Raw genomic sequence first — 26325 nt, 5'->3', positions numbered from 1 at the left:
CTGGGTTTCATACTATGAATATAGTTTAAATGCATAACAACAGATAGTATATCATAGCAAAATGTCAGCAGTGTCACAAAATATTGATGCATTTGAAAAATGAAATTGGGTGATGCCATTTTTACCTCCTGTGTCAGCTTCGAATCTATACCTAGGTATAGGAGTGTAAATGGGATCCAAATCCCTGTGAAAGAGAAAGATTACAATGAAATGTAAGGTGAAAAGTACATGTTGATGCTGGTGGTCTACTGGTCCATGCTTAGTTACATGAATGGGGAGCATTCCGCGACCGTTCGGTCTATTTAATGGACGGATATCGCTAAAATTTGTCGCACTCCGCCCGTAGTTCCTCGAAACTTCTATCGTATCCACGTACACATGATGCACCGTCAGAATTTGTCCCCTAATTCTGACTCACCTAAGCGATGTAACCCCCATTCTCTGAGGGAGTGTGATACACCCACCGCGTGGTCGGACCAAGTCCTGAGTGCCTACCAGTGACCTACTGGTTGAGGAAGACTGCTAGCGAGCCAGTCCTACCATGCTCTGCAGGCGTGGCGCCCGAGCGTTATAAGGCAAGCTCACCTCCCACCCGTGTTCACCGTTACCCAGATTCCTGGGATTGGCTCCCACAAGCTACCGAATCCCACGCTATGACCACAGCACGGCAGAGTTCAACTCAAATCCGGGGCCCCAGGCAATGCCCGAGGGCGCTTGTTCAATCCCGGCCCTGCCTACCTCTATCGTTCAACTGGCAACCGCCTTGTTGTGTAGAGGTACCACGCACACGCCGAGATACTCCCGTATCTCATCCCGGACCCAATGGTACGTGTTTAGTCACCCTTTGAGTTTGGTGCCGGCCCATATCCTACAGAATTGCCTCCCTTTAGCGGGATCAGAACCATTACCCAGGTTCCTGGGATTGGCCCCTCCTCCACCTTCGTTTGGCCTCCCAGCAGGCAGGAATACGACACTCCCCCCGGTAGGGTCGTCCAAACAATACGGGACCTCCTCTAATTACGGTAGAGGCACACCGTACATTACCAGAGCCAATGGCTGATGTAGACCGTTTGCTCAAGGCAGACATTGTCATTTGGGACCCGTGTCTCCCCTGGTAGGCCCGCGCAAACAATACGGGGCTACCTATCTTTAAGGTGTGTAGGTACCACGTACACGTTGTAGCAAAGCTACTCATCCGAATCCCAATGGTACGTGTAAGCCACCATTAGATGGGACACCCACACCCTTCCTTCGGTAGGGGGACGCGGTAGCTCAGTGGTAGAGCGTTCACCTCCAGTGCTTGGGGTCCCTGGTTCGATCCCAGCTCGCGCCGTGTGGACTTTGTGGTGGACAAACACCGTGCTCGTGGGTTTTCTCGGAGTTCTCCCGTTTCCTCCCACTTTCTTCATTCCACCATTTCACTCATTTCTCATTATCACCGTCTGCTTTAGCCTAACCGGCATAACCGTGGGACGTTAAACTTAAAGATTTCATTTCATTTTCCTTCCTTTGGTAGGGTCCTTCAAACAATACGGAACTACCTCTTCTTACGTTAGAGGTCAACCGTACACTACCAGACCCAATGGCTGATGTAGACTGTCTACCTTTAAAGACAATGGCCATTTGGGAGCGGCGGCTTCCCTGGTAGGGCCATGGCTCCTGTACCCAGCTCACACAACTGGGACGAAGGAGTGACCCACTTCCTCAGCGCTCCTGAGTTACAAATATTCGTTAGGATATTAGGTATGCCATCCCGGACCCAAGAGAACGCATTACACTCTCTTTGAGGGCAGTACCTACATCATCCTCCCGGTAGGGTGCTGGATCCGCTCACACTCTTGGACGCACCAGCTACCCACTCTTTTTAGCGTGTTGGGGTACCACGCAGCCTTACCTCCCGGACCCAAGGACACGGCTTAGCTGCCCATTTCGGGGGATACCCGAGGGCTCACCCTCGCCGGTAGATACGGCAGCCAAGGACTACCTACCCCACTGAGGACGTGCTGGGTTCACACGTACTCTCCCAGATCCAATGGCACGAGTTAGTCGCCCATTTCGGAGGATACCCAAGGGCTCACCTCCGCCGGTAGGTTGCGATGCACCCGCTGCCATATGGCAGCTAAAGTACCGGCAGCGGGCCTAGGCAACAGGGCCACCCTATCTTCCCCGTGAGGCTTCCGCTCCCGGAACCAGATGCGAGAGCGGATAAACACGGGGGTTCCTCCCCCTTTCTCAGCACGGGCTTGGGACCGGCCATGGCGGGGTTATGTGAAAAGTACAACAAAAACATCTCCGAGGCGGGATTGGAACCCGCGATGCCTAATATGTCGGTTGTCTAGCCTTCTAGACCCCACTGCTATCCTGGCCGACTAAAAAACGAAATGAGGTAGTAATAAAATAATTGTATTTCCAGTGTGAATATGGTAATATTACAGTGTACAAACATAATCATATGTTATGTGTGAGAGGAAGTAAAAAAGTATGTCACTTAACATGAAAGACAGAAACCAAGAAACTACTCTTCTAAATACTGATAAGATAATCGAGAACCAGTTTACAGAAATAGAAAACACGCGTTTCTTTCCCCGCGTGTATCATTTTGTTATCGCGAGTTGTCTGTTTATTCATCGGAGCTACTGAAGTATAATGCAAGATCCTCACTTGTTTCTAGTGCATTCCTTTGTTACCCTTTGTTGCCGCATATCAGACTTCCCTATTGTACATTTTTAGCACATGTAGCTCCAATAGTGTGCAACACTGTACCACTACACTTCACTGTTATGTTTAGTGATAATAGTGTATTTTAAATCTGTGCACATTTGTATATGGTGCTATTTCAAACAAAATATTTTAGGCCGAGTTGGCAACACTGCTTCTCCTATGGCAACACTGTTAATGGTTTTCGATAGGGCATTATGTTCTCATTATATTATGCAACTTTTGTTTTGATTGCTTTAACGGTTTTTAAGATATTTACTTTAAACGTACATAATTCCATGATATAATTTTTTTGATATTCAAATTTTGAAGCCCTCTAGCTCCTATCCTTCTGGTCCATAGCACCTTAAATTTTGCTAATGCTTATTTCTCATGATGCTCCATCAGATGTGCTATGTGGCAATTAGATTTAAGCGACAACTTGTGGACCCTCCCGTGTCAGTATGATGTGCTTATTCCGTAAAAAAATACGAAAACTCCATTTAGGGGCCGTTCAAAAAATTAGTACAGTGCGGGTTGAGGTTGTTAATTTGCTTGAGGAAAATGGATAAGTGGTGTATGTGTGATAATAAGTCTGTCCAGGACTTGTAAACGCAAACAGACGAGTTCCAATATTGATAGAGATTCTACCCAACAATGTCAATAAATGTTGAAAGCATCTTAAAATAGATTTTTAAGGATTTGCTCGCCATGCATTTCGCATATGTACTTTTTTAAATATATAAAACCTAATACACACTCATGCGCTAAACCGACAGTAAACTGGTAATTGCTATATAATCACTCAGGTATGAAAGTGTTCAAATGAAATCTAGTAATTTCGTTTGTTTCTTGTTTTTGCAGCTGAAGTAACTATGAACTTTCTACCTGCAGTGCCCACTGTGGGTCTCACCCTTCATGATGTTGATCGTCTTATCGAAATTGTGAAGGACAGCATGGAAGCTAAGTACCAGGAGTTACTGGCCACAGCGTAATACAACTTTTAGCAACCGTTATGTTACTATACGATCAGAGATTCACAAAAATACATTGTTTTTTTTTTTTTTTTATCTGTCAGTTCTCTGTATATGAGTGATTGACGAGCAAACATATTTTCATGGGATTCAATATCATGTTCAATAAAATTCGAAAGAGAATTTTAATATTCCAATATTTTTTTTTTTTCTGTTTCATTATAATCTCTCAATCACAACAGTCAAAATATCTGTAATTTATCATACTCAGGGTAAAAGACTTGAATTGCTCAAGCGTTTCATATAACGTAAACGAATTTTGTATTTATATTATATTTCTATAAATCTAAAAAATAATAAAAATTTTGCAGTTGTATAAATTGAAGGTAAATTATTTTCGCTCAATATTTAATGTTTATTACCAAAATTGAAGATGATTAGTTGATCGAACGGGAAACGATGGAGAAGCTTTTGACTGCTACTGGCGCCATATAATGTTCTTACTTTCTAACTGTAGTCGCTAACGCTCCCGCCTTTGGTGTGAGCGGTACCAGGTTCGATTCCCGGTGGGGGCACTCGGTCGAAAAAAATGTTAAAAGCTTTGTCAGGCCAGCCATCCTGAATGAGGTTTTCTTCATTCACACCAGGCAAATGCCGGGGTGGTGCCTAATATACTGGTCTTAGGACGCTTCCTTCCTTCCCCAGTCCTTTCTTCTTTCCCTTTCCTCGGATAGTGTGCTCACCGAGGGACGTCGCCTCTCAAACGTAACAGGCTAACATGGCCATAGATGCTGAAAGCTTAGAAATCTAAATCCTACATTCTAAATCCTATTTTCTCACTAAGCAATTATCTTACGAAGCATTTTTCCCTCAGGTTCCTAAAGTACTCGCGCCCAGTCATGAAGCTTGGGCTCTAAACCAATCCCAGCAATATTTTGCTTGAGCTCCGATGCATCGGAAAGCTTCGGTACAATTCGTGGAGCCTCTTCCCGAGCGCACACTTGGGGAAACGTCAAACAGCGGAAATTCACCAACAATGTTGCCAAACTTTCAAGAGACATAAAATGAGTATTAAAAAAAGCATTTAAAAATTAGCAATAATAACACTGCACAACAATAACCACTGTAACAATTATTCAAAGACGGTAACAATAACACGAATAGTAACAACGAAAATATAACGCAAAAAAAAAAAGAAAAAAACAAGTAAAAACGGAATTTGGCGCCAATCCGACAACACTGTACTCTCGGGAGATGTTTTCCGTGTAGCGCGAGAGACGACACTGACAAAATTTGATGGGTAAGGGTTGACGACTGGAACACCCCCTCGCGTTGTTATTGGGTAGTGAAATCGATAGATCTAGGTCAAGCTTCACGACTCGGAGCGAATACTATAGCAAGTGGAATCTCCTCCTAATAATGTATAATCCTTAACAAGTAGTTTTAAAAGTATATTAATGAGTGTAGGAGAGAATGTGGCTAGATGGTTGAAGGAGCACAAGTCTATCGTTCATTCGTTTTTCTTACAGAATGATGAAATGACTGGAATTATTATTACCAATACTTCTCTGGTAAAATACAGCAAAGATAAAAGTTTTTTGGAGTTAAGTTAATAAGTCGAATAGGATTTAACAAAGACATCAGTTTGACAATAATTTAAACAGTTCGTTGAAGATGTAATTGTGATAGCTTTACAGTAATTTCATAGTATTTCAAAGTACTGCACAATAGTTAGATCGTCATGAAATTTGCACTGGCGCAAATCTCGGGGGAATGAGAGGGACGTAGGGGACTGTCTTCCCCAAAAATCTGATTTAAAATGTTTTTTCTGTGTGTGTGTGTGTGTGTGGGAGAATTGTTTCCGGTTGCCACAAAAAAGTGAGATGAAATTGATGTTCATCCAGAATAAGCCTCAAATCTGCCCGCCTCACAATGTTGAAGACAACTCTGTTCCCCTGATCCTCCACAGCATTGTTTTTCAACTTCATAAATACGAATATTTTGAACATCGCTTTAAAAAAAATGTAAAGTATGATGACAGTCTTACCCCCCCCCCCCTCCGCAATGTTGAACACAGATTTGCGCCGCTGCGCTGGAAGTTTGTATAGGACCACCAGTAGTGGCGTATTTACGATTTTGTTTCAGGGGGGCCTTGCTAACTTTCGGGGGGAGCTTTGCCTGAAAATTCTGCAAGATATTTCATATACTTTACTATAGTAAGTAAGATTTCGGGGGGGGGGACTTAAGCCCAGAAGCCACCCTAAATACGCCACTGACCACCAGGAAAGAATACTCTGGTGTAGCTATGACTATGTTATGCATGATCATACACACAATTATAATATGAACACTGTCAGTTATAGAAACATATTAAGGATTTCATGTTCTAGCTCGAAATATTATCATTAGATCTTCATGGAATTTTTATGTAACCAATGGAAAGGATGCTCTTTCAAACAAAACAAAATAAAGAAAGATAAGATGATAAAAACCTTCGGAACTATATTGAAGTTATGAATGAAGATAGGAGCAACATAAGGGTCGAATTGACAAAGAACCTCTTCCTTTTTTTAGGTCAGTTAAAAATTGAAAGTCTCATAAGATAATCACAACAGTTCAACATTTTATCATGTGAGGGTAGAAGGCAGCAATTTAAAGAAATTTATGGCAAAAGCGCGGATTTTTTAAAACATCCCTCATGTTTAATGAAACCTTACGCTTAACACCTGTATACAGTCTAGAAGAAAACGAAATTTCAGTCAATTTTCGTCATCTAAAGAGCTTTGTTATATTATTACAATCTAAATGTAACAATACTAATTAGATTGTAAAAGGAATTATTTGGCGCGTTTAGTAGAGATTTGGTTCTAAATAGTAATAGTGAAAGAAGAATAAATCATAAACAATGCCCTTGGAAAGTTATGGCCGTTCTATATTTCACAAAGGCACAATGTAAGTACACGTAGTTAAAAATCAGGTCTTGCTTTTACTTCACCTCATCTTAGTAAGCAATTGAAAAAGAATTTACCATAACTAATTACGAATAATAACTTTCCTCGCGATCTAATCTTCTTTGGATTTGTAGTATTTTAACTGTTAAAGTGCAGAATCAGGGATAACATGAACAGTGCGATTCCTTCAAACAGAATATTATTTAAAGAATTATATATAAAAAAGTCCAAATATCAGAAACGTCTTGGAAACATGTTCCTAATCAGCGTCGTAGTCGGCCAGAAAACTCAGAGGAATATATATATATTTTTTACAAGGGCGATAAAAATTAGATATAAACTTCAATCAACTGAACATAATTACATGGAAAAACGTGAATCCTGATGTGCTGTTTTCGAGAAAGTGGATGGAATTATTTTGTTTGTAAACTTAAAAATTGATGCTGGATGATTACCACGCCACCTATGAAGATGAAATTAGCACTGAATTACGCATTAATCAAACTGCTCAGTATGGTGTTAGCATGGCGACAGTACACATTACGGTGAATGTGATATAGACCTACCATAAAACTTTGATTTAATATAGGCGTGTCCTAAAATTATGATTTAATATACCCCTAACCTAAATTTTGATTTAATATAGGCCTACTTTAAAATTATGATTTAATATAGGAATACCCTAAAATTTTAATTTAATAGAGGCTTACCCTAAAATTATGATTTGAAGCGCTTGGAGGATAAAGGTGTTACGCTACATTTTTTTTGAAACGTTGAATTCTGGCGGTTCATGCACATGTTATATGTTAATCATGCCACGTAACACCTTATTTAGTGAGTCCTCGACTGGGTGCAGGTATTTACAAAGGAGGAAGGCGGTATGTCTAGGGACAAAGTTATGAAAGTCAATTTTCCTGTCATATTCAATTTGTTTCATAACACCTTTATCCTACAAGCGCTCCATTTAATATAGACCTTCCTTACAATTGTGATTTAATATAGGCCAACCCTAGGCCTACCTTTAAATTATAATTTAATAAAGGCCTACCCTAAAATTATGATTTAAGGTAGCTCTACCTTAAAATTACGTTTTCATATATGTCTATTGTAAAATTATGATTTGATATAGGTCTACCTTAAAATTATTATTTCATATTAATGTTACGTTTAACTGTAATGTTGTTCAAAGATGTGGTATGTATCAATCAAACGTTGACAAGAAACTGAAAATCTAAAATACTTCTGGAAATTTCTCACGCATAGTTTTTTTTTTCTTGAGAAAATCGATAAAACATTTTTATGGTACTAGAAATTATGTTGTTCACCACGAATAAAAATCGAAAGGTGTGTATTTATTTATGCGAACTCTCAGACAAGTATAATGTAAACACTTGATACTTCTTAACTAACTAACTCTGTAGCCTATGGGACCCGGAGGTTCAATGCCGTATTCTTTGACTTCTGTCCTTAGCCAACTGGATCCAGTCTCCACTTTGTATTCCTATTTCTGCTAGATCCATCTTCTTATCTGCACCTAGATCTTCCAATGGTCATTCTCCAATAGAGTTACCAGTTAAAATTTTCACAGGTTTTCTACTTTTCTTCTATTCTGCTTACATCTTGCATGACCTGCCCACCTAACCTCTTAGACCAATGACAATATTTGATAAGCGGTATTAACTAAGTAGTTCCTCGTTATGAAGTTCCTACCATTTCCTATTAACGTTCCTCTTGGATACAAATATTCGTCTCATGATTCAATTTTCAAATGCTTTAAGTCTGTATTGTTCCCCTCAAAGTAAGCGGCCATGATCCTCAACCATGCAGTACAATAGGGTAATTGTCATTTTATATATTTTAAAGTTCCAAAATGACAATTACCCTATTGTACTTGGAGGATAAAGGTGTTACGTTACATTTTTTTTTGAAACGTTGAATTCTGGCGGTTCATGCACGTGTTATATGTTAATCATGCCACGTAACACCTTATTTAGTGAGTCCTCGACTGGGTGCAGGTATTTACAAAGGAGGAAGGCGGTATGTTAAGGGACAAAGTTATGAAAGTCAATTTTCCTGTCATATTCAATTTGTTTCGTAACACCTTTATCCTACAAGCGCTACATTTAATATATTACTGATGATTAAAGATGTTGGACTGAAAAATAACATCAATTCCCTGTTTTTAGTTGACATTTAATATCCTCTTGGGTACATTAGGTCTGTTAATATTGATCCTAGATATTTGAAAGTATCTACTTTGTCGAATGTATTATTTGATATTTTACCGTATCCACAATTTGTAGTATTATGGTCACGGCGAATGTATATGTATTTAGTTTTCTCTGCATTTACTTCTAAACCAATGTCCTGTTAATAAAACCTCTACATGTCTTTCTATTCTTCTCGTATTATTTCTATAAGATTTACATAATCGGCTTAAGCCGAGGTGGCTGTGGTAGAACGTTCACCTCTGGTGCTTGGGGTCCCAGCACCGATGCTGGGTTCGATCCCAGCCCCCGCCAAGTGAACTTTGTGGTGGACAAATACAGTGTGCATGGGTTTTCTCGGGGTTCTTCCGTTTCCTCCCACTTTCTTCATTCCACCATTTCATTCATTACTCATCATCACCGTCTCCTTTAACCTAGCCAGCATAACGTGGGACGTAAAACACAGATTTCACTTCATTTTTCATTTTCGTAGTGGTAGCTAATCATATTTACGTAATTTAAAAAAATCTATATCATCCTTAGTTTCTATGCAACCTGCACAGTAGCAAAGAAATGTTGGTTGACTATAATAGAAATATATCTATCGTTCCCTCCAAAACACTTTTTCGAATATTTCATACTTGGATTCACGGAATCCTTTTTATTGTCTGAGACGTAGACCTACAGCTTACTGTGAGATCCGAACCACATGAGCTCTCGACGAATCGAATCTAATCTCACGCGCTAACCATATACCCATGAATGATTTCTGTAAGATAAATCTGGAAATCAGAAATGATTATTACAATAGTAATCAATATAATATCATATACAAAAACGCCTACCCTAGCAAACAAAGATTCTTTGCAACTATATAGTTAGCATGCGTACCTTCGACGTACAACGGTATGTTGTATATTTTTCACTTGTAACGATTATTAACTTGTAATTTTGAGCCGTAAGGTGTTTTAAATTTGTACTAGGCTGATTCTACTATTAGAAAAAGAGAAAGAAAAAGAAATAAGTTAGATATAATGTCTATAGAAAGATATTCAAATGTTTTTAAATAATAGGATTTTGGAATATCGTTGTCAGGACAACCAAAAATAAATAGTTTTTATTGAGTGAGTTAAGCAGACATATTAGGAAGTTGTGTAAAAGGTATATGTACACTCCTCCATTACATTTATTAAAGATAAGTACATAAAGGATACATCGATGTTTTTTAATGGGCTCCACAATTAATTTGATAAACGAACCGTTCTAGACGCGGGAGGCTCGGGTTCGATTTTCGGTGAGAGCTCATATGTTTCGGATTTCACGTTAAGCTGTAGGTTCACGACTTATAGAGCTTCACTGTTTAAAGGTACAGTATATTCAAATAAATAAATAAATCGAAGATACAAACAAACAAAGAGGAAAAAATAAATCTGGCACGCAGCACTCGATATTTTGTCTTGCTCTGAGAAAAAGAAAACACATGTGGTCTACGTAAAAATGTAGGTTATATGCGTAAATCCTAGAGTTTTTGAGGGGCTCAGTGATAGAACGCTCACCTCTTGTACATGGGGTCCCTGGTTTGATCCTAGCTCGCGCTAAGTGAACTTTGTAGTGGACAAACACCATGTGTGTGGATTTCCTCGGGATTTTCCAATATCCTCCCACTTTCTTCATTCCACCATTTCTTTCATTTCTCGTCATTACCGTCTCCTTTAGCCTGGCCAGCATAACCGTGGGACGTAAAACTCAAAGATTTCATTTCATTTCCTGTAGTTTTTGAACTAACATCCTGCAGCAAATCTATAACGGCAAACGTATGTTTTATGCCTACTTTCCATATAAATGTTACGAATAAACGTACTTTCTGTACGAAAGAAAGCACTGTATATAGGCATTCAGGATTTCACATACAGATGAAACTACGTAACACATAATTAGCTGACGTCTGTAATATACGTATACGTATGTAATATACGGAAGACTGTTAGATGTCACACATCGTGCAGCGCCAGATGTAACTTCAAAGCGGGAAAACGGCAGTACGATAGTAGCATATGCTGTGTACAGATTTTCGTAGTAAACATTAGAATACCGTGTATTTGTGCAACATACCGCTGTCCGGATAACAGGTTTTTCTTACTGTGCGTTCACCGGTCAGCATTTGACACAATTAACTAATTAGGTTGCAGATTGTGAAAGTTGAAAGAGAGTAATGAACAAAGTGTTGCCAGTATTACTTAAGAAACACAGGTAGACCAATACTATATAAAACCTTTGTTTAGTGCATAAAGTTGCGATTATTCTGACGTAATTCGCCAATTTGATTGGTAACACTTCTTGTTTAGTCTCAAACCATATTCTCACGACAGCTGAATGCTTTGACTGAACTTTGAAGCTTGCACGGAGTTATAAAAAAGCATGTGTTGATGACGTCACAGAGCATTTTCCTGGTAGGTACAGTACAGTACAGGAATAGTATAGTATAGTAATCTACGGTACAGGAATAGTATAGGATGAATTGAAGGCCGACGGGACACACTAATACACTGAACATTTAAATAGAGGGAATATCTTTATTGATGGTGCATATGCCCTCCAGATGGGCTACTTATAGAACTGTAATCGGTTTGACTATTTGGAATTTTGTACCCTTTAGAATTTTGTTGAATGCCACAAAGTCCGTTATCTGTAAATGCTTTAAAAAGATCTGAAGTATTGTTTTGAAGTGCGGGTGTCCGGTTCGCCATCTATAAAAGCCGCCACTGATGAAAATCAAAGTGGAAAGAAGCGAATTGTTAGTTTGGTATGTATTTCGTACAATTTATACCATTTCATATGCCACAAATGCCAAGTAAACACAATATCACGTATCGTAAGTTAGATGAAAACTTTGCTCTGCTATGAATCAAAATATCTTACTTGCATTTTGTTAAAAGAATAAAATATTTCAAATTTTTATTACAATCAGGATTTTCTATTTACAAAAAACAGTAGTATCACTTGTAACAGACACATCAAATACTTTATATATTTAGAAGCTTATATAATTTGGTTTAGTGAAGAATACCCAATAGAAAATTATGAAGACAATTCGTGTCGAAGATCTTTGTAGCACCTATCCATGGCTTGTTTTGTTTTAAGCATTAATTCGTCTATATTCTCTAATGTCATTCCTTTCGTAGATATTGCCGGAAGAAAATGAGCTGTTGCACGAGCTGAAAAAAAAGAATTAAACAAAAAATATATAAATTGTTAACAAAGCTTGCTTATATATTGTTTCACGCGCTACCCAAGCCAAAAGTTTTTAAGTTGGTCACAAGGAAGCGTGTAAGATTGGAAGTTGCACTACCCGAGTGTGACGTAATGTCACGTGGTATTATCATGGGGGTCAAGTGGAACAAAACGAGTCCTGCGGGGCTTCTAACCCCTATCGATCGCTGCCGCTTGCTCAGCTATGTTTCTTAAGAGTCTTCATCGCGGCGAAATTAAAATCCCGCTAATTTTACAGTATTTATGTGATATCTTCAAATAGGTAAAAGATAATCGAAATGTGGAACAAGAGCACCCTAGACAATATTATTTTGCGTGAGGTACCGTTATCACAAGTCACCTAGTGGCTTTCCGTTTTCAGCTGTTTAGAAACGCGAAAATAAATGCCGATTTTACAAAATGGCTCGAAATCGAAAGCAGATAAGTGAGTCGTGATAACGGTTTCTCATGTAAAATGATATTGTCTAGAGCGCTCTTGTTTCACATATCGCTTATCTTTTATCTATTTGAAGATATCACATAAATACTGTAAAATTAGCGGTATTTTAATTTCGCCGGGATGAAGACTCTTAACTTAAATAAATCACTTTTTATGCATAAAATATTTGTATAAGGACCAATGAGTATTATTTTTTATCTTATTTTAATGATGAAAATGTTATGAAAATTAAAAACGAACTTTCATTGGTGGTATATGTACGCTACGTGACGATAAACGGATAACTTCAACCAATCAGAACCGTGTATTTTACTCCTATGGCTAGAATGGAGCGTGCTTAAAATATATGCAGTTTGCTATATAATAAAGATTTATTGTATGTAGCATCAGTAATATAGGAGAGCATATTCACAAAAGTGGCTAAAAGATTACCGTAGACATCTTTATTGTGGGATACTCAGGTTCAATTGATTAGTGTAGCAGAGGTCCCAGTTTGGGTTGTTACATGTAGTTACAAGTGGGCACCTTTTTGATAGGAAGGGCTTAAAGTTTGGGATGTGGTATCCAATACTGCAAGACCTATGTAGTGTAGACACGCTTTTATTCTACATTCGAAAATACGATAAGTAATTATGAAGTGCTGCCATCTTTGTTCTCAGAAAAAGAAACTAAGAAAAGAAAGAGTATAGATGAGACAGAAAATCACATATTTACACTACAACAGTCATTTCTCTTCTAAAACAAATATAGTTTTATTTTAAAAATATAAAAATGTACGTCGCCGAAATGTATTCGTATCTTTTCATACGAGGTGTGATCAAAAAATACGGTGAATAATTTATTAAACAAAGCAATAAGCTTGCGTGGAATTTTGATTTAATCTCCTTCAAAGTATTGTCTTTGGTAGCAACTGGGGCGAATCCAGGACCAACTTCTGGGGGGGCGGTGGGTTGTCATACTGCTACTTTTAAGGGCTCCAAACTTTGGGTTGGGTTTTATATATATATATATATATATATATATATATAATAAGAAAGTTTCCTCTTCTGGGGGGGGCGATCGTCCCGATCGCCCCCCCCTGGATCCGCCCCTGGTTAACAATGCCCTTATCCCAACGCTGAACCCATGACGGAAGCATTTCTGGAAGGCTTCTTTTGGGAGGACGTTCAGCTGATCAGTCGTGCCTCCCTCAATGTCAGAATTGGTGTCCAAACGTTTCCCTTTAAGCACGGTTTTAATTTTTGGATAGTGCTAGAAGTTGCGTCATGATATATCTGAAAACTAGGATGGATGTGAACAGACAGGAATATTTTTTCGGCCAAAAACTCCTGTTCGTCAGTTAAAAGTCGGGAAACGAATTTAGCACTCACTCGTCTCATTTTCCAAATCAGTGGTTAAAATGCTTTGCATGGACCCGTACGAGGTGTTTAGTTCTTTTAAAAGCTCTCGAATAGTTATTCGCCTGTTTGAAAGAACAATTTTTGCCACTTTTTGCACGTTGTCTTCAGTTTTTGAGGTTAATGGACAGTCCCGAATGATCGCCTTCTTCCACTTCATTTCGGCTTTTAAATCGCTCATACCACTTCTAAATAGTCTTTAGAGTTACAGCATTATCGCCAAACACCAACTCCAACATTTTATGAGTTTCTTTGGCACCTTTTAGCAATTTGAAACAGAACTTCATATTCACGAATTGTTTGAAATCCATGATACGCGACAGACACGGTGAACACAACATCATTTTAGCGGCTCTGGACGTTGACTGACAAGTCAGAACGTGTCCCAGTGTTGCCAAAATATTGACACAAAAAGTCGCTAAACGAGAGGTGAAATAACTCCAATTTTGTTTGAAAAGTCGCTAAAAAAAACGTTATTCGTGAAATCCGTTGTCGATACGCATTGTTTTAAAGTTGTGGATGTAAAATAAACAATATGTTCTACTCACATCTTTGTCAACAGGGCGCAACCAATCCTTGAATTCAGGGATCATTTCATATTATTTCGGGTACTTTTGTTCATATTCTGGAGTCATAATAAGAAAGAATAGAACATAAAAACTGTTTTGAACTAATAATGCTTCTCTACAGATGAACAGGCTGTTTGCGGCAAAAAAAATCGCTAAATTTGTAAGTAAGTAGCTAAATTGTCATTTAAAAATCACAAAAAAAGTCGCCAATCGGAGAAATGAATTTTTGTAGCTGTCGTGGAGGTCAACTCCCCAGATTTAATGACTTTTCTCCAAAATAGGCAACACTGACGTGTTCCAATTTGACGCTGCCTGTGTCAAGGAACCAGGCTATGAGACAAGTTACACCAAATTGTTGTAGCGTCAGTAGTTGCTTCTAAAAATAATAATAATAGTTCACTGTATTTTTAAAATCAAATCTTGTATGCTATTGAAGAAAATATACAACAATTAAGTTGATTTTGAAGAGAGTATCAGTAAATCAAAGTTAATCTTGGGAAAATTATGAAAAACATTGACTGATAGTTTTCCAAAACATACCATTTTTTTTCTGTATGCTTTGAATCTAACTGATTATATTTTAATAGATAACTTTCACTCTAATGTTACACAGTGTTCCTCCACTTATAGTTTATCCAGCACAGTAGCTTGTGATCTTTCCAAGACCAGTAATATAATTATTTTATGATAGTCACTAAATTTCACTATAACTATAGAACAACAGAAGTTTTAAAAAAATCACCCCTTCCTTATGTTGTTTATATATTTATTTACATAATGTTTTATCAAACAATTTTGTGTCCATCGTTATTCAAGTAATAACCATTATACTATCTTAAGAAATAACTACGGTTCTATTTAAAAGATTGCGTATCTCGTTTCTATGTTACCTGGACGAGGCGTCCACTTTCCATCCACGATAAACGTGTAAGGGTCCAGTACAAGAGGGATAATTGGAACCTGGTTAATGATTGCTGCATGAAATGCCCCTTTCTTGAATGTACCCAGAGATTTTGGAGCATAGCCTCTTCTGGTGCCCTCCACAAAGTATAAAATATTGCACTGGAATTTAAAACATATTCTAGATTAGTCTTAAATGTTAGTGTTATATAAGTTAAAACATTTCACTAGAATTTAACATATATTTTACGTTAGTATCAAATATATGATATATTTAAAACAATGCACTAGAATTTATAACATGACGTAGATTAATGTCAAATTTTTGGTAGAGAAATATTGCACTAGAACAGGGATTTTCAAATGGTCCTGGGGAAGAGGCAAAATTTTTCAGAGCAGTCACGAGAAGTTTCAAAATGAAGCTAAAAATGAAACTTTTTAAAAAGAAAAAACATCTATACCTAATTCTGCACTAATAAACTTTAATCTAAGTATGTTTCGTAACTTTTGAAATGGAATAAAAAGTAGTCTGATATTTTAAAAAGTCAAACTCCTACTATTAAGTGAAAATGATTCTGACCACCAAAAATAAGCTAATTTTAAAGCTAACATGCATTAAAAACATTCACTACGAATATATGAATATATTTGTTATAAAACAAATGGTTGAGAACCCAGTTAGCATTAAGCATTCTTTTAACACGTTGACTGCCAGTCAAAATTTTGAATTTTCGCTCGTCAAACCATGTATGTTTTTGGCATTATATACAACAATATGAAAGACTCTTGGGATCATTTTGAAAAATAACCAATTGTTTATTGTCAAATGGCGAGTTCACAGTGCCGGTGTGTTAACTGTTTTCTTTTTTCAGGATGTCATGCCAATCAAGTCACTGGTCATCCTAAAATGTTTTGTCTTTGGCCTTTTTGTGATAAATAAAATACTTTTGTACTCTTCTGCTTTGATTATATTTTGCCAACCCGATTATTATTGTGCACAAAATTACAAACAAGTGGACACAGAAATCAAATTTTAGAAAAAAATAGGATATGAAAAAGAACCAATTGGGAAGAGCATCGGCAGAAGGAGCTTAAAAAGAATTAATTTTTCTTATTAACTTCTATAGGCTTTACACCATGTATTTAATGTACTTTATTATTATAACTCATTAAACAATTTTTGTAATATATCTATCCATTTATAATTTCCTTGAGTACTGAATGTTCTCCACATGTTTTGTTTAAGAGTTCTGTTAAAATGTTCTACGATATTTTGTTTTAAGAAGAACACATGCTCAAAATGAAGAGCTTAGAACTCAAAAATTTCCAAAATATCATCTCTCTATGACTTGCTGTTCCCGAGATATGACTCCTTAAATTTCCCGAAATCGGAAACGTTTTTGGCCAATATCTCGGGAATCGAAAAATACCATCACTTTCTCAGTTTTTCTAGTTTTTGGTACTGTATCAAATGGAGAGCTAAAAATTGAAAAAAAATCGCTAATAACACGCACACAGACATAGAGATTTCGGAGAAATGCAGTGATTTTGTAAGTTATATTCATTGTTGTGAAGGTATTTCAACAACTAGCTTTTTCTCTTACTGTGATGAAAATGCCATTTTTATTTTTTAACTTCTACTTTTAAATTCTGTATTGTAATGAAGTCATGAAACATAACGGGTACTGAAATTTTTGTACTTTTTCATTTATTTAACGGGGACGTTTATTTTTAGTTGTTGATCTGGATTTTGTTGCAAGTGATCAGGATACAGTTGGAAATTTTGTAAAATCTGAAGAATTTAGAAATTATTCATCCTCACATTCACAAAGCTCACTGATTAGAAACAAACAAAGTGCACTTCACGGACATATTCTGCCTGGTTAGTACCAGAAGGAAATCTGCCGTTAATCCCCAAATATGCTGGTTGAATTCAATTCTGTTTGAACAGAAAACTAGAAGAATTGTTTTCATTAATAGTAGATAATAGCATATTTAAAATGATATGTGATTAAACTAACTTGTATGGAATCTAAATTGTAACACCTAAAGATGTAAATATTTAACAAAATTCCCAGCTGCATCAACGGATACTGACAAACCGCACAAGAAAAAAGAAACTCTTTCATCTTACATTTTAGATTAGATTAGTATAAACTGCATTACCTGTGACTATTGAAGTCAAAAGAAGATTTGCAAGAAAGTCTTTTGCACTTTATGTGATATAAAGAAACTGATTAGAGCTACTCGTACTACTAAGAATATTACATTTACAATTCATGAAGATAACGAGTTAGAAGAGATGATATGCAAAATGTTTCTCTGCTCAACGAGACGTTTCAAGAATTTTATATGCAACGTGAAGTAATTGCAAGTGCCATTTAGCAAGGAAAATCTTGTTCCATTTCGGGGGAGAATGATTTAAGACAATATATGAAAGTAAAGTGATATAAGATATAAATAAGCATTTTTTAAATCTTAGGGAAGTTCAAATGAAAAACACCATCAGCAAGCCTGAAACGGTTTGCGATTGCGATCAAGAAAAGTCATTAGTACATAGTTCAGAACATATGACTTTCTACTCACCACCGCTTTGCAAGGATGGTCCAGGAAGATTATTGTAGAACTTGTTCTAAATACATGTATGAAAATGTCTTCATGATATGCCACACTTCAGGAAAATGAAATGAAATGAAATGAAATGAAATGAAATGAAATGAAATGAAAATGTCTTTATTGAAGCGGGCGAGGTTCAGCCATGGCTGCTCTACCACCTAACCCTTGTCAAAAGAATACAATATTAAACATTACACATCAAAAGGAACAGAAAAAAACTTTAAAAAATACAAGTAAAAGAATAAATCAGAAAATAAACAAGTGACATATGCAATAAAAAGTATCGATATTGTTGGATTTAGCTAAGCTCTTACATAAAACTGTACATGTCGTAAGTGCCAGAGGCCAGTCGCTGGGATTTCATCAAATGTGATTTTAATGAATTTCGAAATGAATTAAATGACTTTATTTCCGTGAGAGCTTTTGGTATCGCATTCCATACTCTCGGACCTGCTCTAGAAAATGATCCTTGCACTATCTTCAGTTTCAGTCTTTGTACATTGAATTTCTCACTGTTACGCGTAACGTGAGAGTGAATTTGTGACCGCTTTGTAAATTTACAATATAAATATTGTGGGGATTGAGTTTTAAGAATTTTATCAAGAATTTTATAAAATAAACTCCCACGTTAGGGTTATTTGGATAACCAGACGCCTAACTACAAAACAGTTACAATCATTGAACCGCAATCATTTCGCGAATTCAACCTGCTTTTTAAGTTATTAGGACGTAAAATCGAATGTGATTTATTCCAAAAATACTTTAATCATTACAAGAGCTTTTATACATTACATAGTAGTATGGGATTAGACTAAACAAAAGCGAGTGAGGAGCAGAAAACTACGTTACACAAAAGTCAAATGACGATGTAAGATTGCATACGAAGTGACTATAACACTAAATACGTAAATATTATCATGTACGTTACCGACTTCTGCTCAGATTAAAACTCGAAAATTTTTTCGGATTATACTTTAAAGTAAGTCCTCCCTACAGAAACCTGACTAGAAAGGCATGCTTAACTACAATTAATTAATCAAAAATTTTTACTAATATATTTTATTTCAATATTTTACCATTTTAGCATTGTACACACTTCATTGCCAAAATCAAATTCTCGCAAATATGTATTAGACGAGAGCATTAGCAAATAAATCATCATTTAGTTTAGTTTAAGGTAAGGTGGAACTAGTTTTACACATCAATTGAATCGTTGAGTTCGAAAACTGGTCACCTCCATCGAAGCTAACTTGAGAGGAGTGACAAAGAGAACTAAATTAATCAATATGTATCTGACATATAGGGTTATTTTCATCTTTGGAAAGTAGAAAAATGTCAGTTCTACGGTCCGAAAATGAAAACAGACCAATATGTCAGATACATATTGACTAATTTAGTTTTGTTTGTCACTACTCTCAAAGTAGCTTCGATGGAGATGACCGGTTTTCGAACTCAACGATTCAATTTTAGCTCCTTGGTCCCTCAGTGTGTGCGGTAGCTTCACATCTACTCCAACGCAATCTATAATGAAACACAAGCAACAGACAATTGATAGTTCAGGTCTGCAGTCTGCGCCAATAGCTATGCTTAACAAAGAAATGAAGGTAAACATCCGACACTACTCGACGTGACGCGGGCATTGTGAGTGGTCCTGGGGCATGCCCTCGCTCACTGTGCGGCCGACCTACTTGAATATATGGAGAACTGGTTTGTGACAAACCTCAACAAAGCAAAAATGACGCCCAACAGTTGCTTCCACTCTTGTTTGCCCAATGTGCGGTCAGTGTAACATATATCAATGCATGTGTTTTCATTATTTAAATGTGGATTTGTAAATCCAATAACAGATGCCATCTGGATTTTTATCTCTCTGTTGACTTCAGAAGTGGAAGAAATTTCACACACAACTTCCGAATTTAATTTTGATTCCCTAAGAACAAATACTTACTTTGTCTTGTTGTATTCGCTGCGATACATCCTTGATTACTTTTTCTCTTTCTGTCTCTGAGTTGCATCTCCTCACAAAGACGTGACCAGCCAACCACAAGTAGATACCAATGAACGGCATTAATAAGATGGATTTTTTCCCAATACCAAGCACCGGTTGAACAAGACCACCAAGTGCATTGACAACTAAAAATAATAATAACACTTACAGTGCAAGGGGTTACACCATGTATTCAGAGTAACTACAGACAGATGAAAATCAGTAAAAGAATTTATGAGCGGAACATGATTTAAATATGAAACATGATGATTCGACATGTCTAGAGCAATTTCCAATACACTTCCTCAATGATTTATCATGTTTCATTGAAGTAGAATCAATATGCAGAAAGTCGGAAAAGCAGTTGAAATGGTAACCCTCCGAAGTAGGTAATTACAATATCTGGATTTTAATATCGAGCAATAGTATCATAAATATCAAAATCTCAAATTTTCGGAAAACTCCAAACATCCAGAATGTCGAAAAATTTACAAATATCGAAATATCAAGATACTAAACAGTAATATTTTTGATATTGAAATTTCTGTACTCCAAAATGTTGAGCGATCAAGTATAGTAATATTACTAAAACATTTTCCGAAGATGATTTAAATTCCAAATAATTACAGAACATACATATATTTCTCAGATTTCATATTCAATTATATGATAAAAATCATTTGGTTGAGACCAGGCTACGTTATGGTCAATAGCCTTCTCTCAATCCAGGATCTGGGAAAAGCCATTCAACCAAAGGCATATGATAGATAATTTACTTTTCACTTGTATTTTAAGGTAAGTCGGAAGAGAGGAAAGGTTGGCACAATTGGTGACTCTGGGACCCTGGTGGTTCGTGCCTGCAAATTTTATTTGGGACCTCCTAAGATCTGTATATTTTTGCTTGAATGTGTAACAAAGAAACATGCCTCCTAAAAGCAATTTAGAAATTGGCGTTGCTGGCATGTGATATGGAAAATACCTTCCCCGTATGGTTACAAAGAAGTAAACAAAAGCTTAATTACATCTGAGTAAACTTATCATTACGTATAGAAACTACTATGTGAAGTTATCATTATGTGAATTTATTATGGTGTTAAATGACCACTGTGAAAAGTTATCATCGTAAATTTATAATCATGTATATATTTATCATCGTGTAAAGTTGCCCTGCGTAAAGTGCTCATTGTGAAAAGTTGTCCAAGAGGATTGTTTCAGCTACAACGTAAACATCAATCGTTTTGTGAGAGAAAAATTATGGAAGGAGATTCGATTATGCTTTCGAAGAACTCTACAAGAAGTGTAGATGTTCTGTAATGAGTGAAAATGTTGGGAAAATACAATACATGTTTATGCTTATAAAGGTATCTCTGCTGTATGGAACGGCGTCGTCCTAAAAAAAAAAAAAAAAAAAAAAAAAAAAAAACACTGTGAAGAAGGGCACCATTATGTCAGAGCACATTAATTCGAATCACTCTTGTCTCAGTTTGGATAGTCTATTTTGAGCGATGGAATGGTTCCGGTTCCGATTAATCACTGTCTCAATGGAGTACAGTTCGGAAAGTGGTGGTTTGATCTCTAGTGAGAACAAACACAAATTAATCAAAGTTCGGTGACTAACCCCATAAACAACACTGTGTGTAAGTGACGCAGGTATCGCCAACGGATACATATAGCAATTTGTTTACTGCAATTTACGAGGGCAGCTGAAAAAGTTTCCGCCTAGTGTTACTAACAATTGCGATAATGTACTGCTATTGTAAAAACGGAAGAATAGACGTTTCAAGGTTAAAGTTATCTTTGATTATCTACCCTATTCATTTATTACTTACAGGAGTTTGAAAAATTATTATTATTATTATTATTATTATTATTATTATTATTATTATTATTATTATTATTATTATTATTATTTTTTGTATGTGTGTAGGAAATGGAAATTACTTGTGAATACTTTCGGGCAATGAGATTTTGTGATTTGAAATTTACTTTAATACTAAAAACAATGCACTAAGTGACTTTATTTGTCTTTTCAAGATGAAGCATCATCCAATGGGAATGTTGATGATCGGTTTTCCGAATTCCAGTGTGGTTGAATATTTCTTGATGATGTTCTAAGTAATGTTGATGCGTGCTTGAAAGCAGTGAGAGTGATCAGCATACGACATACCATGAGATTCAGACATCCTTAAACATTGACAAAAAATTCTTTTAAATGTGATTACAAGTTTAGAAATACTTCTTTAAGCATACCTAATACAACTAAAGATCTAGTTGTTACATTTGACTCGAAATTAGCCTTTAACTATCACATCGAAAATTTTACCCGTGATGCTTCTAAATGAATAATTAGAAATGGAAAAGACTTCAGCAATATTACAAAACTCATAAAAGTGCAGTACTCATATGTACGCTCCAAGTTGGAATACGCTGTTGTTATTTATAACTGTTCGTAACAAAGGTATCGCCAATAAATTGAAAATAATTCAATTAATTTTTAAAGGTATTTGTTATGCAAAGTAACTGTAAATTTATCCCTCACTTGAAAACTATAGCATACTAATAGACAATTTCAATAGTTGCTCCTTAGAACAAAGGCGTAATATTGCTTATCTATTTTTCCTCTAAAAGTTGTTCAAAATAAATTCGATTGTCAAAACTTATTATCAACATTAAACCTCCATGTTTCCTCAGTTAGAACTTCAATAAAGAATACAAGTCTCTTCTATTGAAAGGAAGCTAGGAACAGGGAGGCACGCAGAAGTGGGTCCTGGGGGTCCGGACCCTCCAAATCCGGACTTTATTTGTAAATTTAGTCTAATTTTAGGGAAAATTTTTACAATTTTAAATATAATTTAGCCTTAAATTGTGTTTGAATCCCCCCGGAAAGCTTCGGACCCCTCCCGAAAGAAATTCCTTTGTACGTCCCTGGAGGACCAATATAATACTGAAGTCACCATACTGAAAATAGGTTCTGTGTATAACAAAACATGATAAAGCTGATTGTAAAACATTAAAATCTATTGTAAAAATATATTGTAATTTTTTCAACACTGTAATTGGGCATTTAACTGCTGTGTTGATAAATTAAATAATAATTACGTGTTCTCACAGAATTCAATTTTGATTAGATCCAATGTGTATCTTCAGATTCCATTTCTATTCAAAATTTTCTGTTGATTCAAGTTGGCTGTTTCTAAGATGGTTGCCATGATGTTATAATAGACAGAGTTTAGTTTGTAATACCTAGTATCGGTCAACTAGCATACAACTCATTCATTTATTTCCAAACAAAAAATATATTTTCTTATCTAATTTATGGTTTGCTTGTCTCCAGTTCACTTAAATTGATTCTTCCTCTTGGTGATAGAAGTTACAACTTCTGTTGTGAAACTTGCTTATATACCGAATTTAATCAAAATTGAGAGCTGCGTGATACCTACTATTCATTGTAAAAGCCACATCATATTCCCTTAGTTTGAATTACTGGAATCCATTTCTAAATACATATTAAATATTTTACCTACAAGATCCAGAGTAGATTGATGATTGGCTACTATAATATATGGAGCTCGGGCTGAGTCGTAGTTTTCCAAACCTTTACACGTTGAATGAATTCCCAGTATTTTCAGAAGTCCTTGGCACAGCGATGTGAAAATCCTGAAAGGAAAGGGACCTGACTGTAAATGCTGATATTGCTTCAAAATTTACATGCATCAGAGCGTTTGCAAAGCTCGAATCTCTTAAAGTCCGACGTATGATCACAAGCCTATTGAAGAGTGAGTTAATAAGCAAGTTACTTATAAAAAGTGGGATTATAAAGACATCAGATTCAAGAGACTATGTACAGCAAGAACGTATTGCCAAAGATCACACATTAGAAGTCAATTTCAACTGTAAATAACCTTGTACACTATTTTGAGACTTGCATGGCCAGGCATTTGTAATGAGCATTTCAACTTGACGGATAATCTATGACAAACTAGCTATCCACTTTTTTTTTTGTTTTATTCTAAAGAACAAGAAATTGCCGAAAAATTTAAAGCATTGTACATCCAATATTGTAAGAATATTGAAAAGTTCATACCTTGAAATTCAGTAGCTAATTGTACATCTTTTCTGGACTCAAGTAACCTGAGAAAGATTAGAAAGAAACTAAACGTTGTGAATTGCTTTTTAAATGTTTTCGGGAAGCTAATTCATATGACAGCTCTTGAGAAATGTGACGTCCGAAAGGTCATGAAGTATCTCGTAACTCCCCTTTCATTCTCTCTTGCACAGGTTGGTGGATCAATGAAGAAAACAGATAAACCGGATAGAAACTTCCCAAAATTTAGGTTTCGATAATAATATAACTTCAAGTCAATTTCATATAGATGTGGCTAAATATGATGCAATATTCGTGTTGCACATTTTAGAATTTCTGGAAACTTATGGTGCTTTGGCTAGTAAATCATTGGATTACATTACTACCTGCACAGCAACTAAAGGAGTGAACATTGTGTTTGATGCTTGCAATTATACAAGTATAACAGATTGTAAACAGAGAGGTCTTGCATTAAATAGTGACATCAAAGTAACAGATGCAGGTCAGAGAACTTCTCAGATGGCAAATGAAGGCAAAAAATGCATTTCAAAGTGATGTGTTTAAAACATCATTTACACATTTCTTATGCAGTGGGTTGAAAAATCAAATATGAAATGCAAAATTATCTTTGTCAGAGCAGATATTAAAAGTTTCTAGTACACACACAAAGCAGAAGGTATCGATGCAACTGAGGTGCCTGATCTTGTTAACAACTACCAAGAACTAGACAAGGATTATTGGCACATGCAACATATATCACATATTGGTGGTCAAGCAAAGAATATCCTAGTTAGTGCAAATGATACAGATATGTTAATAATTCGCTAGCATTTCATGAGCTCATAGTTTAGGTTAGGTTTGATTAGGTCTCCTAACAACATCACAAAGATGGTTAATGTAACTTCCATTGCAGAGAACCTTGGGCAGGCTCTAATACAAACCTTACCTGGATACCATGTTTTTAAAGGACTTTATTTCGCAGGTTCCACTTACAAGACATGGAAAAATAATGGAAAGAAGCAATATGTCTAAATAAATTCTCAGCCAGCTAGATGAGTCATTAACTCCTAAACGCCCAAGAGAAATGTACAGTCCGCAGCAAAAAACCTGCAACATGAGGTTGTAAGTTTGTTGTGAAACGACGAAATCTTTTGCTCCAAAATAAGTGTGCAGTTCAGAACACCGAGGTTTCTCCTGGCATGATTTGTGCCACTTAGCGTTATGTTGATTCCTTGCGCTGTTAGGCGTAGTTTCACAATAAACTTACATGCTTATGTTGCAGGTTTTTTGCTGCGGACTCTACATGAGATATTTAACAGAACTTTGTGTATATATTAAGAACATTATAATTTAAACATGTGCATTTATTCAGAGTAATATGTTATACCCAGACGGAGATACAGGTGTGTACCTTAAAAGGTACACTGGATATTAAGGATGACATTTTTTACAATACATATTTTCAAGGGACCTACTTTGTGTGAAATTCTTGGGAACAGTCTCTTTCTTGTCACAGGTATACGTAGCGTTTTTTTTTTTTGTATTCCCAGACAGTTCTCATATGACACCTGTAACGATTTGGAAATTTGGCGGCAAAGTGTCCAATGGGCTAAAGCGCACAGATTGTGGATTATTGACTGGCAATTTGCTTCGAACACCTCCATACGTTGCTTGGAGTTTTCTTATTTACTTTTACACGAAGATCCTCATCCAGAGACCAATCGCCTTTCTCTCTTCAATATATGATATCCCAATAAGAGTAGAATACCAATGAAATTGCTAATCAAGTCAGCAGTAACACTGAACTCAATTTGTCGATAGTATAGATTTGCCTGCTCAGTAATATGTTCAAATACTTTATCGGACATAAACAAACTAAATATTTCATATGGTGAAATATTAAGCTTCTTTCTTCATCTTCTGAAACATTTCTTCACCTCCATTTGTACACTTACATCTCAATTTCTTGCATATACAGTATCTTTCTCCGTCCACTTTGGGAGACGTTCACTTCACAAAGTTTTATTCTTCTTACGTTTCGGAACGTCCTCTGCAATCTTGGAATCATTAACCGCGGTACCTTCTAAACCATGAATTTCAGCTTCTCCTGAAATATCCTTGGGAAACTGGTACTAAGTCATCGTCCTTCTTCGTCTGTAAGCACATCAACCTTAGGTGGGAGGAAAGGCACATCAATTAAATCCGCAGACACGGTTTCTAATTTGTCTAAAACT

The 26325-nt window shown here is 36.3% G+C and overlaps 2 protein-coding genes across 3 annotated transcripts in view; one reads left to right on the top strand and one right to left on the bottom strand.

The window, feature by feature from the left end:
• The window catches only part of LOC145665958 (1-acyl-sn-glycerol-3-phosphate acyltransferase beta-like), a 31849-nt gene extending 27810 nt beyond the window's left edge, over positions 1-4039 (top strand). For both annotated transcript variants that reach the window (XM_081733064.1, XM_081733067.1), the window contains one exon: positions 3562-4039. In XM_081733064.1, the coding sequence (XP_081589190.1) occupies positions 3562-3692 (131 nt within the window). In that variant the 3' untranslated portion in view covers positions 3693-4039. The remainder of the gene's footprint in view (positions 1-3561) is intronic.
• Positions 4040-11881: 7842 nt separating this feature from the next.
• The window catches only part of LOC145665956 (1-acyl-sn-glycerol-3-phosphate acyltransferase-like), a 35401-nt gene continuing 20957 nt past the window's right edge, over positions 11882-26325 (bottom strand). The window contains exons 3-6 of the mRNA XM_081733062.1: positions 23528-23664; positions 19969-20153; positions 15395-15566; positions 11882-12044 (exon numbers count right to left, since the gene is read on the bottom strand). Of these exons, the coding sequence (XP_081589188.1) occupies positions 11908-12044; positions 15395-15566; positions 19969-20153; positions 23528-23664 (631 nt within the window). The 3' untranslated portion in view covers positions 11882-11907. The remainder of the gene's footprint in view (positions 12045-15394; positions 15567-19968; positions 20154-23527; positions 23665-26325) is intronic.

Source organism: Thermobia domestica, chromosome 1 (assembly GCF_964235325.1).
Source record: "Thermobia domestica chromosome 1, izTheDome1.hap1.1, whole genome shotgun sequence".
NCBI classification, from domain to species: domain Eukaryota; kingdom Metazoa; phylum Arthropoda; class Insecta; order Zygentoma; family Lepismatidae; genus Thermobia; species Thermobia domestica.
Note: the sequence above shows the minus strand (reverse complement) of the source record. Positions and strands in the feature narration are given on the sequence as shown.